Source organism: Ranitomeya variabilis, chromosome 5 (assembly GCF_051348905.1).
Source record: "Ranitomeya variabilis isolate aRanVar5 chromosome 5, aRanVar5.hap1, whole genome shotgun sequence".
Taxonomy (NCBI): domain Eukaryota; kingdom Metazoa; phylum Chordata; class Amphibia; order Anura; family Dendrobatidae; genus Ranitomeya; species Ranitomeya variabilis.
The window spans coordinates 47,698,617-47,713,937 of record NC_135236.1 but is presented as its reverse complement, the minus strand read 5'-3'; the positions used below and the strand labels follow the sequence as shown (position 1 = coordinate 47,713,937).

The window sequence follows — 15,321 nt, the reverse complement described above, 5'->3', positions numbered from 1 at the left end:
GCCATGTCTCTGAGCACTGAGCACCTTGTACTTCTGTATCTTGCTCAGTGGTGGTCGGGCTCAGCCTCCTCACCTCAGTCGTGTCTCTGAGCACTGAGCACCTTGTACTTCTGTATCTTGCTCAGTGGTGGTCGGGCTCAGCCTCCTCACCTCGGCCATGTCTCTGAGCACTGAGCACCTTGTACTTCTGTGTCTTGCTCAGTGGTGGTCGGGCTCAGCCTCCTCACCTCGGCCATGTCTCTGAGCACTGAGCACCTTGTACTTCTGTATCTTGCTCAGTGGTGGTCGGGCTCGGCCTCCTCACCTCGGCCATGTCTCTGAGCACTGAACACCTTGTACTTCTGTATCTTGCTCAGTGGTGGTCGGGCTCAGCCTCCTCACCTCAGTCGTGTCTCTGAGCACTGAGCACCTTGTACTTCTGTATCTTGCTCAGTGGTGGTCGGGCTCAGCCTCCTCACCTCAGTCGTGTCTCTGAGCACTGAGCACCTTGTACTTCTGTGTCTTGCTTAGTGGTGGTCGGGCTCAGCCTCCTCACCTCGGCCGTGTTTCTGAGCACTGAACACCTTGCACTTCTGTGTCTTGCTCAGTGGTGGTCGGGCTCAGCCTCCTCACCTCAGTCGTGTCTCTGAGCACTGAGCACCTTGTACTTCTGTGTCTTGCTTAGTGGTGGTCGGGCTCAGCCTCCTCACCTCAGTCGTGTCTCTGAGCACTGAGCACCTTGTACTTCTGTATCTTGCTCAGTGGTGGTCGGGCTCAGCCTCCTCACCTCAGTCGTGTCTCTGAGCACTGAGCACCTTGTACTTCTGTATCTTGCTCAGTGGTGGTCGGGCTCAGCCTCCTCACCTCAGTCGTGTCTCTGAGCACTGAGCACCTTGTACTTCTGTATCTTGCTCAGTGGTGGTCGGGCTCAGCCTCCTCACCTCGGCCATGTCTCTGAGCACTGAGCACCTTGTACTTCTGTATCTTGCTCAGTGGTGGTCGGGCTCAGCCTCCTCACCTCAGTCGTGTCTCTGAGCACTGAGCACCTTGTACTTCTGTATCTTGCTCAGTGGTGGTCGGGCTCAGCCTCCTCACCTCGGCCATGTCTCTGAGCACTGAGCACCTTGTACTTCTGTGTCTTGCTCAGTGGTGGTCGGGCTCAGCCTCCTCACCTCGGCCATGTCTCTGAGCACTGAGCACCTTGTACTTCTGTATCTTGCTCAGTGGTGGTCGGGCTCGGCCTCCTCACCTCGGCCATGTCTCTGAGCACTGAACACCTTGTACTTCTGTATCTTGCTCAGTGGTGGTCGGGCTCAGCCTCCTCACCTCAGTCGTGTCTCTGAGCACTGAGCACCTTGTACTTCTGTATCTTGCTTAGTGGTGGTCGGGCTCAGCCTCCTCACCTCGGCCGTGTTTCTGAGCACTGAGCACCTTGTACTTCTGTGTCTTGCTTAGTGGTGGTCGGGCTCAGCCTCCTCACCTCGGCCGTGTTTCTGAGCACTGAACACCTTGTACTTCTGTATCTTGCTTAGTGGTGGTCGGGCTTAGCCTCCTCACCTCGGCCATGTCTCTGAGCACTGAACACCTTGTACTTCTGTGTCTTGTTCAGTGGTGGTCGGGCTCAGCCTCCTCACCTCGGCCGTGTTTCTGAGCACTGAACACCTTGCACTTCTGTGTCTTGCTTAGTGGTGGTCGGGCTTAGCCTCCTCACCTCGGCCATGTCTCTGAGCACTGAACACCTTGTACTTCTGTATCTTGCTCAGTGGTGGTCGGGCTCAGCCTCCTCACCTCAGTCGTGTCTCTGAGCACTGAACACCTTGCACTTCTGTATCTTGCTCAGTGGTGGTCGGGCTCAGCCTCCTCACCTCGGCCGTGTCTCTGAGCACTGAGCACCTTGTACTTCTGTATCTTGCTCAGTGGTGGTCGGGCTCAGCCTCCTCACCTCAGTCGTGTCTCTGAGCACTGAGCACCTTGTACTTCTGTGTCTTGCTCAGTGGTGGTCGGGCTCAGCCTCCTCACCTCGGCCGTGTCTCTGAGCACTGAGCACCTTGTACTTCTGTATCTTGCTCAGTGGTGGTCGGGCTCAGCCTCCTCACCTCAGTCGTGTCTCTGAGCACTGAACACCTTGCACTTCTGTGTCTTGCTCAGTGGTGGTCGGGCTCAGCCTCCTCATCTCGGCCTTGTCTCTGAGCACTGAACACCTTGCACTTCTGTGTCTTGCTCAGTGGTGGTCGGGCTCAGCCTCCTCACCTCGGCCGTGTTTCTGAGCACTGAACACCTTGCACTTCTGTGTCTTGCTTAGTGGTGGTCGGGCTTAGCCTCCTCACCTCGGCCATGTCTCTGAGCACTGAACACCTTGCACTTCTGTGTCTTGCTCAGTGGTGGTCGGGCTCAGCCTCCTCACCTCGGCCATGTCTCTGAGCACTGAGCACCTTGTACTTCTGTATCTTGCTCAGTGGTGGTCGGGCTCAGCCTCCTCACCTCGGCCATGTCTCTGAGCACTGAACACCTTGTACTTCTGTGACATTTGATGGTTCTGTGATTTCCCCCAATATCTAAGCAATTTCAGGATATCTTCATCCTTTGTAAGAATTGTCCCAATTTCTGACTTTTAAATATTGAAAACGTCACCAATTTTCTAAATAAATCTATTTCTAAAGGTGCTATTGACAAGAAATTCTCCCCAGATGTCGGTAACAACCCATCCAATCCACACAGGCAAAGACATCATCCATAGATGTCCATAAATTCTGTTTAATAATGAGAAATGATAAAGAAAAAAGTGTTCAGCACATGAAGAAAGAGGTGAAAAAAGCCCTGAGAAGTCCTGACACCGGCCGAGATCTATCAGTGATCGGGAGCAATCCTGCCACTTAGTGACAAATAATGTCTGCTAGATGTGGGGATGAAGCCATGAAGTGAGATCAGATCCTGACGGTGACGTCCTCCTCCTACCTCCCCTCCTATACACCCACCTACCCACCTCCATCAGTCTAGAATAGCGGGTGTTTTCATAAGGATTAAATTCATTTGTCACCACCCTGATAATTACTGAAAACTTACGATGATACTTAAATGTTAAAATTGTTCAATGAAAATCAGACTTACGTTTTTTTTATTCTGCCGGTTTTGATGGTACAGCAACATAGAAATACTCTGAGGAGCCTAAGAGGAAGCCAAGAAATGGCGAAACAGTGTTCAGTATAGAGAAGAACGGACGGGAGGGTTAGTGAGTGCAGAGGTCGGGAACTGAAGAGGGAAATGCTTTCCTCTCACTATGGGACGTATAGATAGACAGTGAAAGATTGGTTTCTGCCATTAGAAATATACACTATCGTATTACGGTATGAAGGGAAGACACAACGTGTATCTGCCCCTGATATTATCAGCCTCAGTGTAACAACACGTCACATACAACAATGGGGGGAGCTTTTCCTTACTTTGATGGACGCTGCGCTGTTTCATCACTGTCATTTCTGTTGATGGAGAAATAGAAGAAATAATCACAAATAAATGTAAAATAATAATAAGGAACAAATCCTGGTCCGGTCCGGACACTGACAATAACCAGAATGGAGGACACGTGTAATCTCCACATGATATAGGTAGATGTCATTACTGATTAGCTCGTTGTATACAGGTCACTGTCTGTAATTACCAGGACGGACCATTAAATGCTTCGTCATCTAGAAGACAGTGATTAGGACATAAGAAGCTAAAGTACTTACAGGTTCATGTTCCTGACTTTGTTCTTGCTGCTTTTCCTGAAGCACTTCGGTATCCACCATTTACGTTTGGGTCTAAAAAAAAATCCAAATAAACAAATTGAGATACAGACAGTTCCCAATATCATTCTGAGGCTATATACAGCGATATCGTGCTCTGTAATGTCCGGGCCTTATGTCCCTGAATGATGTCAACTTTCCCAAGTCCAAGGTCTCATTAGAGTAAATGCCGCCATGATTGCTCTCATTACTTACGGGATCGGCTCTGTGTTGGCCCACGCTGTTTTTACTTCACGCAATTTTGGCCTATAATAAAATGTAGTTTTCGTTACAAACAGAGGTCATCTATATCGTGTGTCTCCTAAATAAATTCAACGACTTAAAGGGAATCTGTCAGTAGGATCCACCCTCCTGAGCCGTCTGTATGGGCATGTAGGTCATAGGAAGCTGGATAAAATGACACCTTGATGTCTGGGATCCGATATCTTATTGAAGATAAATCTATTATTTTCTTAATATGTAAATGAGCTGTTAAGATCTATGGGCCAAACATAGATCTCCCCGAGAATCTGCCTCCAGAGCTTAATATAAATGATCTCATATTTTTGCACTCTTTTGACATCAGTCCTCATTATGTGCAGTTTATGCAGCCATGTTGTATACCAAGTGATTGAATACATCATTATAACTATATTGCCTCCCTCCCCCGCACCGGCCACCGTCCCCTCTACCTTCAACTTTGGTAGCCACAGTGGCCACCAGCAGAGCTGTTTCCAGTGTCCCATGGTACATTGGAGCGGCGTTACTGCTCAGACAAGACCAGGGGCTCGGACATTTGTACCTACTATAACCCTGGTGTAGGGGACCCCCAAGTCAGTAGCCCCCAATAGGTCCCTGAAAGCCCGGTATGTGCATGCTGTGTGTCCTCCTCATTCTCTGCCCAGTGATAAAGAGTCATTCATCAGTTACTAATACACATCTACGTCATATACAGCCTATAATATCTGTATATGTCACTGTCTCGCTACTTACAGTCTGGTGGGGTCCTCCTCGCTCTTCTCTAGCTCTGTGCCATCCACGTCCGCTCCTCCCTCCTCTTCCTCACTACTGGACACACAACATCAATGGCATAATTAAAAGGGGGAATAATTGCCAAACTGGCACAAAAATCATTGCCTCCTTACTGCCCACTTGTCATTCATTCTCGGTTTCTTAAAGGGAATCTGTCAGAAGGATCTACCCTCCTGGGCCGTCTATAAGGACATGCAGGTCATAGGAAGCTGAATAAATGATACCTTGATATCTGCGATCAGATGTCTTAGGGAAGAGTCAGACGGCTGTATAACTCGCACAAGGGTCACCAATGCTCAGACTGGCCGGCCGCTCTCAGAACTCAAGTGTAACAGAAACATAGAAATACATGCTGTCACGCTCGGGTCGGGAGAGCCGTCGGCCATTTTTGAGCATTGTGTTGCAACACTCATCCGAGTTTTGCTGCTGTCAGACATCAAGGTGCCATTTTGCCCATATGGACGGCTTAGGAAGGTTGATCCTACTAACAGATTCCCTGTAATGCTCTCCTGTGCGAGGACACTAAAGGGCCAAACAGGGGCACGTAGGAGGCGCTGATTTCTGTCACCATATTCCATTTATTGATCCTTCTGTGAACTCTGTTCATTACACTATTTCTCCCCACCTGACAGTCATTGACCCCTTTACAGAGGCAGAACTACAGCCGGGTATATGTGCAGCCATGTTTTATATGTTCCTCCATCTCTACCCAGTGATAACAAGTAGAGATGAGTGAATATTTCAATGTTCGATTTGGCTCACGATCTCCGAACCTGCAATATTAGCCGATTTAATCGCTCGAAAATAACCGAACATATACAGAACAAAATCTGGTGTTTCCCCATGCTGTGTTCTCTCTGCCGCCATCTTTTTCCGTTATACTTAGTATTACATCCTCCGTTTCCACTCCTCCCTCCTCTTCCTCGCTACTGGACACATAACATTAATCCCCCAGACATGGATTACGGTGTGGGACAGAACAACCGACAGGTGAGGTATAATGTTGTTTTTTTATTTTAGTTTTATTACAGGAGAACGAGGGCTTCGGTGGAATAGGCGTTAGGTGAGTATAACTGTGTTTGTTATTTTTAAATAAAAAGGGAAAACTGTGTTTTGTTTTACTTCTAATAAAGGACTTTATTTTGGCCGTGTCTTTATTTACAATACAACTATAGGATTAGTAATGGATAGGTGTCTTATAGACGCTTCTCCATTAATAAGCCGTGGGCTTGATGTCACCTGACAATAAAAATGTGACATCAACCCCACAAACATCCAGGAGGGCACTAATGGGGCAAGTGGCACTTAGGAGGCTCTGTCTTCTGCGGCGATTGGACCTTTTCTGACCTTTTCTCCATTATCTCCTTTACAAATGACATTCACTGACACATTTAGAGGGGCAGGACTGTAACATGTCACTGTACGACTGCTACAGGGTCAGAGAAACCGAGTAGTGAGAGAGAGAGAACTGTGCAGTAAGAGACACGAGTCTCCCTCTCCCTGCCCAACACTGGTCAGTGTAGGTGATGAAGCTGACATAGACCCCCCGCTCATCGGTTTCTCACATGGTCTGCCAATTAGGTTTCATGGTAGCAGCTGGAAAACCTCCATTACGCTGCACCGCCTACCAGCACCTCTATCTTTATTGGTCACAATGGCCATCATTTCAATTGTCCTCAATGCCCCTTGGCCACAATGTAGAGGTAGCACTGCTCAGGCAAGACCGGGGCCTCAGAAAATTGTGTTTACAACCCTGGGGAATGGGGCCCCTAAATCATTACCCCCAATCATTCTCTGATACCCAGGGATATGTACGGCCATGCTTTATATCCTCCGCTGTCTCTACAAAGTGATAACAAGTCATTCCCCATCTACTAATAAAACATCTACAATGCCATACAATCTATGATATCTACTTACAGTTCGGTGCTCTCACTTCCGCCATCTTCCTCACTTATGTCTGGTGTTATTGCATTCTCAACCACTTCTCCCTCACTACTGGACATAAAACACAGACTATTTGCAGTAGCGCTCACATAAATGACAATTCTTGTAATCGCTCCTTCATATGGAGTATTTAAGTGGGTTCATACAATACAATCATGGTCGTTTTTTGCTCTGTTTTTATAAATTAATTCAGAAAACATAGCAAAAAAAGGTGTACAGTTCTGTACATTTTCAGTTGATGTCCCATCCCCGGAACATTGCGTCTTCAATAGTATCATGATCTTCAATCATTTATTGCTCCATTTCTGACCCTCTGTTCATTATCCCCTTTATCACGAGTTGACATTCATTGACCCTTTGCAGAGGCAGAACTACAGCCGTGTCAGACACAGAGACTGCAATGGGGCTAGAAATCAAGTAGGCCTGAGAGGTGGGGGAGGAGCGAGAGGCATGTGCAGGAAGAGAGCTGCCCGACACTGATCAGTGCAGGAGAGGAAGCTGAAGGGGACCTGCAAAGGTCCTAATTAGCTCTAGGCCCCTCCCTGATGTCACATGCCTGCAAGCTATTTGACAGAATGGAGGGATAGAAATGGAGAACAACTTTATGGACGATAATGAACTGCTCAGGAATAAAGGATCTGACGTCACTGGTCTTTTGTTTTTGGCTCCTCCATCAGTTATCATTATGTATGTGCAGCAGGGTTTTATACCAAGCGATCGGAAGTGCCATAACTATAAGTATATAATATTGTACTATGTATGTATTGTGTCTGCCATGTGTGACCTCTTATGAAGCCCGGCCTGAACCTTCTTCAGTCTGTACCATAACAAGTCATCAGTTACTATCAAACATCTACGATGGTGGACGACCTATAATATCTGTACATGTCACTATCTCTCTACTTACAGTCCGGTGCTCTCACTGCCGCCATCTTCCTCGCTTACGTCTGGTGTTATTACGTTCATGACCACTTCTCCCTCACTACTGGAAACAAGACACAGACTATATGCAGTAGCGCTCACATAAATGACAATTCTTGTAATCACTATTTCATATGAAGTATTTGAGTGGGTTCATTCAGAAAACATAACAAAAAACCGTGTACAGTTATGCACATTTTCAGTAGGGGTCCCATCCCATACCCAGAACATTTCATCTCCAATAGTATCATGATCTTCAATCAATTATTGCTCCATTTCTGACCCTCTCTTCCTTATCCCCTTTCTCACGAGATGACATTCATCGACCCTTTGCAGGGGCAGACCTACAGCCGTGTCAGACATAGAGACTGCAATGGGGCTAGAAATCAAGTAGGCCTGAGAGGTGGGGGAGGAGCGAGAGGCATGTGCAGGAAGAGAGCTGCCCGACACTGATCAGTGCAGGAGAGGAAGCTGAAGGGGACCTGCAAAGGTCCTAATTAGCTCTAGGCCCCTCACTGATGTCACAAGCCTTGCAAGCAATTTGATAGAATGGAGGGATAGAAATGGAGAATAACTTTATGGACGATACTGAACTGCTCAGCAATAAAGGATCTGACGTCACTGGTCTTTTGTTTTTGGCTCCTCCATCAGTTATCATTATGTATGTGCAGCCGGGTTTTATACCAAGTGATCGGAAGTGCCATAACTATAAGTATATAATATTGTACTATCTATGTACTGTGTCTGCCATGTGTGATCTCCCACGAAGCCCGGCCTGAACCTTCTTCAGTCTGTACCATTACAAGTCATTCATTCATCAGTTACTATCAAACATCTACGATGGTGGACGCCCTATAATATCTGTACATGTCACTATCTCTCTACTTACAGTTCGGTGCTCTCACTGCCGCCATCTTCCTCGCTTATGTCTGGTGTTATCAAATTCATGTCCACTTCTCCCTCCTCTTCCTCACTACTGGACACAAGACACAGACTATTTGCAGTAGCGCTCACATAAATGACAACTCTTGTGATCGCTCCTTCATATGAAGTATATAAGTGGGTTCATACAATACAATCATGGTTGTTTTTTGTAGTGTTTTTATAAATGAATTCAGAAAACCGCAAAAAAAAACAACGCACCGTGTACAGTTCTGCACATTTTCAGTAGATGTCCCATCCCATCCCCGGAACATTGCATCTTCAATATCAACGGGCACTTAGGAGACACTGATTTCAGCGGCATTTTCCATTTATTTTCCCTTTCATGTGTGGTGCCTCTGAGGGTCCAGTCACCACAGAGATGCTGCATCTCACCCAGAGGTGTGGTATCCCACTCTCAGGAAAGGAGGCGGAACCACCCAGGACTCTAACACTTGCACCCAACACACACCAGTTCAGTTGGGGCTCCTGGACGTACCCTAAGAGAGGAAGGTCTCATCTCAGGCTGGATAGGAAAGGGTATTAGGGAGTGGGTGGGGGAAGGTAGGAAAAGGGGAGGAGCTAACTAGTGAGAGAGGACAGTCTAGTAGGCAGAGAGTCTGCAGGCAGAAAGAGAACAGAGCAGACGTGTTACAGCAGTTGGTCCTGAGCAGACCAAAAGAGAAAGATATTGCAGAACGGAACTAAAGAAGGAACAGAGACAGATAGAAAGAAGGAAGCTCCCAGGAGGACAGAAGGGGTCCTAGGGGCACGGACAGTGCAGGAGCAACCCATGGGTCCCGTATCCAGAAGTGGATGGACCAGGTCGCAGTTAGGGGACCGTCCCCAATTTAATCAGAGACTCTAAGTTCAGCTAAGAAACCGGAGGCTGTGGCTTTGCAATAGTCACAGCCACATCCACCCACACTTCGCCAAAAAGGCAGCCATATAGGAGCCAGGGGACTCACATGAGGTCACCTGACAAGGTCCGCGGCTGCTGGCTTGGGATGCTGTGAGGAAAGACACTGGGCAGGAGACGTGAAAGCCAGTGTAGGGAGACCGCCAGAGAAAGGCATCTGAAAGGAGTCCTGGAAAGGTGCACCCCAAACTACCTGGGAGATTGCTGGACCACTCACCCGGAAAAAACAGCCTCCGACTGGCGTTTGTGGACTGGAGAACTGTGAGCAAAAGTGGAAACTGCACCTTACTGTGTCTTGGTATTATTTCTACAACACCTGCCTGGCATACCAACCACCATCTCCTCTTCACTTAAATACTATACCTGCCCTGGGGTTAGCACTACCTGTAGAGAGCTGTGCCAACTCTGCTGCATCACCCCAGAGGATCTGACTGCAGCGTCGGCTAACATCTTTATTGCCGAGTACCACAGGTGGCGTCACGAACATTTAATTCCATAAACTTTATCATCTTTTTCACATTTTTTATTGGATGCCCAGGGCCACGGACCGGGTCACTGCCACTGTGAGCACCCCTTTAAGTGCCGCCGGACCCGGCCCGAGTACCCCACGGCCCTAGCGGGCACTCCACGTGTCATTCTCTTCATTACCTCCTTTCTGACATATAATGACCCCCTCAGACAGACAAGTGCAGGGCGCGGGGCAGTAATTGTGTAATGGCAACCAATGGGTTACGACACAGAGGGGCAATAAATGAGCAATGGATTAAGCCTTGGAACTTGATATTTAGCTGCCTCCTTTCTGAACAGAAAAAGTGATAGAAATCCTTTTAAAGTTTTTTCTCACACAGATTAATACATATATATTCATTTTCTCCGGGATTTCCCCAGTTCTTGCCTATGGGGTCCAGTAATGCAAACACAGCAATGAAAGATCTAATAACTTACTTGATGGTTTCCGTGCTCGCCCAGGCCGCTCTTTTTGGTCTTATTGGCCTATAGAAATGTAGCTTTGGTTAGAATCAGTGAGATATCATCGATATAGTGCACCTCCTTGTTCATAAATGCAATGACAAATAGTAGCATTCAGAGGAATAACGATATGGAGGAATTAGGAAAAAAATAGGTATAGGGGGTGTAGAGTGAGCAGTTGTATCGGGACCCCCTCATTTGCCACATATATACTCATCACTATTACATATGGGTTATGGTAATTGAGGGGTCCTATTACATATTTTGAGATGGGGCCCAAATAGTTGAAGTTACACTTCTGATCACATCTGTGTCTCACAGTGAGACATAAGTAACTGAGGACTACAAATATTGAACTTCATGGATCATGATTACACCAATTACTTACGGCTGTGACTCCATCCTGGACGATGCGATGGTTTCATTTGATCCAAAACATCTGAAATAAAAAAAATACAGTTCAGGTAAGAAGAATTGATACACAGGAAGCCTACGGATAAAGTTATCTGGCGTGATGTGCACCAAGGCAGTGCGCTCTCTCATGGACAACAGAGCAGAGCGCACTGTCAGTGCGCATTGTAAGACAGATTTCAAGTGTGCATAGACCAGTGCTACCTATGCAATTGATATAACTTGTGGGGGCCAGCTCTTATATCTACATCCCCGGTATTCATCTTACAAGGTGAACTGACAGTGCGCTCTGCTGTGTTACCGTCTCATTATTACTGATCTGAGCTGGCGAGAAAGCACACTGTGTTTCTGGATATCGTACAGCGCACATGGTGCAGGGCCTAGCCCAGCCGCCGAAACGAAGGTCACTGGCTACGCTACACTTCAGGGAGAGTGTAGAGTCTGGGGCAGTGACCCCAGCCCCCTGATGTCGCTTTGTTTGAGTATCCCAGCATGCAGTTGGATTTTCAAACGAAGCGTCATCAAAAAGGAAGTAAGACTTTGTCTGTGGTCTCGCACTCTCCACTAACCTATTCATACTCCAGGTGTCAGTCTCCATACTGTTGTTCTCAGGTTCATCCTCACTCTCCTCTTCCTCACTGTTGGACACATAAAATAAGTCATATAAATCGTATGTAAAGCAGGTAACCGGATGCAGCTCGCAGATAGACATGATGCAGGAACAGCCGGTTAACTTTTTATTTCACTCGCTATGGCGGAAACTTGCAGTAGTTAATAAACAGTATAAACAGGGTCATTACAAGTAGATTATACAATGCAGAACATATAAGGGCTTCAAAGTACAATTAGAAAATTAGAACAGCAGAAAAAATCCCTCAGGGACTGGAAGTTATCGCCTTGTTCACTCATGTTGTCCTTCTGTAACAGCAGGCGTACTCTTCCGGGCAAAGTCTACTCAGGGGTTTTGGGTGCTTGACCAATGACGGCTGTATCCTGGATCTGGGGAGAAGGGTTCTGGGCTCTGGATCTTCACTGGTTTCATCAGGGTTGGGTATCTTGACCAGCGCAGGTCTGTAATTCAAGCCTTGACCAGTGAGGTCTGGACTCTGAATTTGGACAGGCATGGATCGGATGCTCGGGTCTTGACCGGCATAGTCTGGGCTCTGGATCTTATTTGGTATTGTCTGGGTCCTGTCCGCAAGCAGCCTGCACTCTGCTAGCACACGCTTCCTGCTGGTGCCTGTCTCTCTGGCTGCAGCATCTTCTCTTGTGTACGTCTACAACTTGCCCTCTCTTGGCCAAAGCCTTCTTTGATTTGGATCGCAAGACTTTTATATCCAGGAACTCTGTCATGCAAGGCATCTGACCAGGTCCCACAAAAGAACTGACTCTTCCTGCAACTCTTTGGTTGTCAGCTGGTTCCGCCTGGTGTCATCCAGCCAGCAGATGGCAGTCTATCCTCACTAATGCCACATCATGAGGGCTCTTCAGGGGCACCATTGCTTCCTCTTACACACATATAATCTATTTTGACATCCAGAGGACAAAGGGTTATATGAAGACTGGTGTCGGATATGCTGAATGATGGTTAACTCCTTAAATGAGGGTGCACTATCTCTGTATGAAGCGGGCTCAAGAGCTGAGTCTGCTCCCAGCAGCATCAGTGATGTCTCTGTTATACAGCCGCCACCCAGCAGTAACTGATGTAATTGGAGCTAGTGTTGATCGCATTAGTTTAACCCCTTATATGCTGCTGTGAAGCATGACAGCAGCTTTCTAAAGGGGCTTTAACACAGCAGCTGTCACTTTGTATGGCCATCGGCCCCCCCACACAAGGTGATCGTAGGGAGCCGATTGGTTGCCATTGCAGCTAGGGGTCTACTGGAGGCCTCCATGTCTGCCATGTGTGACCTCCTCTGAAGCCCGGCCTGAACCTTCTTCAGTCTGTACCATAACAAGTCATTCATCAGTTACTATCAAACATCTACGGTGGTGGACGCCCTATAATATCTGTACATGTCACTGTCTCTCTACTTACAGTCCGGTGTTCTCCTCCCTGGTGTCCTCCTCTCTCATCTCGGTCACTGGATCATATCCGTCCTCTGCTCCTTTCTCTTCCTCACTATTGAACACATGACATAGCCCTTTATAAGTGAGGGATACAGGGGTCCGCATATTGCGATCATGGTGCATTTTATGCAATGGTTTTCCATAATCCATGTAAAACTGCAGTGTTTTTACTATGATTTTGGAAAGACCTGGTAAGAAATAGACTGTGATGGAAGCAATTAACCCTCCCTAGTGCCGATAAATCCACCATTCATGAACGGGAGAGTTTACTGATGAATTCAGAATTTTACAGGGGAGCGCACAGTTCTGCACAGCTCCAGTAGGGGCGCTCCTTAGGTAATTAAATGGTGGCACTTGGGCAGAGAACAGAAATAAATGGCCTCCTTAGTGTCCACCTGCCACTTGCTCATTACTTCAGAATGATGCTAAAGAGGCAAACGGGCAATTCAGCGGCCATTTTCCATGTATTGTCCCTTTCATGTCATTCTCTTCATTACCTCCTTTCTGGCGTATATTGACCCCAGACAGACAAGTGCAGGGTGTGGGGCAGTAATTGTGTAATGGGAACCGATGGGTTCTAATAACTTACTTGATGGTTTCCGTGCTCGCCCAGGCAGTTGTTATTGGTCTTAATGGCCTATAGAAATGTAGCTTTGGTTAGAAACAGTGAGAAACTTAAGAAACGTACAGAAAATATCATCTATATAGTGTGTCTCGTTAATAAATGAAATGACAAATGGTAGCATTCACAGGAATTAGGAAAAAATTAGTTTTATGGTTTCCGAGATGAACATCTCCATATCGCTATAGGGGGTGTAGAGCGAGCAGATACATCGGGACCCCCTCATCTGCCACATATATACTCATCACTATCACAGATGCTTTATGGTAGTTGAGGGGTCCTGTTACATATTTTGTATTGGGGCTCAAATAGTTGAAGTTACACCTCTGATCACATCTGTGTCTCACAGTGACTACAAACACTGAACGTTGTGGACCATGATTACACCAATTACTTACGGCAGTGACTCTTCATTGGGCAGTGCGATCTTTTCAAAGTGCCTGAAATGAAAACAATACAATTCTGGTTAGAAGAAATGACACTTAGGAATTCTATTTATAAAGTTATCTGCCGTGATGTTCATAAATGCAGTGTGCTCTCTCGCCGGCAACAGAGCAGAGTGCACTGTCAGTGCGCATTGTATGATGAATTCCCAGCGTGCAGAGACCAGAGCCGCCTCTTCAACTCTTCAATTGAAGTAACTTGTGGGGGTTGGCACTTGTCTCTGCAAGTCGGGTATTTATCTTATAAGGCAAACTGACAGTACGCTCTGCTCTGTTACTAGTTCATTATTACTAATCTGTGTCAGTAAGAAAGCGCACTGTCTTAGTGCATATCGTACAGGACACATTTCACAGGGACTAGCCCAGTTGCCGAAACAAAGGTCACTGCTGACGCTTCGTTTCAGAGAGAGGGCAGCGGCTGGGGCAGTGACCGCAGCTTCTCCCCTCTTATGACACTACATTTGAGTATCACAGCATGCACTGGGATTTTCAAACAAAGGATCGGGTGTTTAAAATTAAAGTATATTAGAAAATAGTTTAGATTTTGGCGTTAAATAGATTTTGATTTAGAATGAAAATCCCTTTGTATTTTGGACCGCCCCTTTAGCACCTTGGCTAATATAAAGACTAAAGAAATGTTATCTATATAACTTGTGTCTCCGATACCAGCGTGGACATCACCTCCAGAATCTATATAGCTCCACGGTCACATAGATTGTACTGCACGGTATGATTATCCTTCAATCTGCGGCTCCAAGTCAACATTGGGTCGGTGAAGAGTGCGGGGAAATTTTTGGCTGCACCATATTTTGTTCATGACCTCATTGTTATCTTATGGGGGAAAGGGATGAGCAACAGTACGAAGAATTCACCATGGCCTAAATTCTCTATTTCTGAAAGCAATTTTATCTCATGTGGAAATATAAATGCCCATGAGTGAGAGCGGTGATGCCATCATTATGGAGGCCTCCCCTTATTGGTACACATACCACTCCTATATGAATGTGGTAGGAAGATGGAATAAGATAAATACCCCAATACTCGCTTTGCATCCTCCATTTTGTGTATCAATCTGTTAAAGAAAAAAATAATAAAAATTTGAATAATATTACATATACACATTTACCAAAATGATAGGAAGAGAAATCATACTATTAAGTCTTAGTATAATCAGTGCAGACATATCTTTGTATTATTACAGGGAGAATATGGGAGAATGAATAATCGCAGTTATATCAGATACATACATTCCAATCAGATGTTCCTCCGCCTCCTCTTCCTCCTCCTCTGCCTCCTCTTCCGCCTCCTCCTCCTCCGCCTCCT

The 15,321-nt window shown here is 46.6% G+C and overlaps 2 protein-coding genes across 2 annotated transcripts in view; one reads left to right on the top strand and one right to left on the bottom strand.

The window, feature by feature from the left end:
- The window catches only part of LOC143774327 (A.superbus venom factor 1-like), a 247,395-nt gene that overhangs the window by 4,116 nt on the left and 227,958 nt on the right, over positions 1–15,321 (top strand). The gene's annotated exons all lie outside the window — the stretch shown is intronic.
- The window catches only part of LOC143774329 (uncharacterized), a 26,948-nt gene extending 11,627 nt beyond the window's left edge, over positions 1–15,321 (bottom strand). The window contains exons 1-16 of the mRNA XM_077261798.1: positions 15,246–15,321; positions 15,032–15,070; positions 13,954–13,995; positions 13,523–13,570; positions 12,902–12,985; positions 11,433–11,501; positions 10,841–10,891; positions 10,429–10,476; positions 8,533–8,616; positions 7,630–7,707; positions 6,696–6,773; positions 4,737–4,811; positions 3,960–4,010; positions 3,708–3,779; positions 3,420–3,455; positions 3,088–3,144 (exon numbers count right to left, since the gene is read on the bottom strand). Of these exons, the coding sequence (XP_077117913.1) occupies positions 3,088–3,144; positions 3,420–3,455; positions 3,708–3,779; positions 3,960–4,010; positions 4,737–4,811; positions 6,696–6,773; positions 7,630–7,707; positions 8,533–8,616; positions 10,429–10,476; positions 10,841–10,891; positions 11,433–11,501; positions 12,902–12,985; positions 13,523–13,570; positions 13,954–13,995; positions 15,032–15,057 (899 nt within the window). The 5' untranslated portion in view covers positions 15,058–15,070; positions 15,246–15,321. The remainder of the gene's footprint in view (positions 1–3,087; positions 3,145–3,419; positions 3,456–3,707; positions 3,780–3,959; positions 4,011–4,736; positions 4,812–6,695; positions 6,774–7,629; positions 7,708–8,532; positions 8,617–10,428; positions 10,477–10,840; positions 10,892–11,432; positions 11,502–12,901; positions 12,986–13,522; positions 13,571–13,953; positions 13,996–15,031; positions 15,071–15,245) is intronic.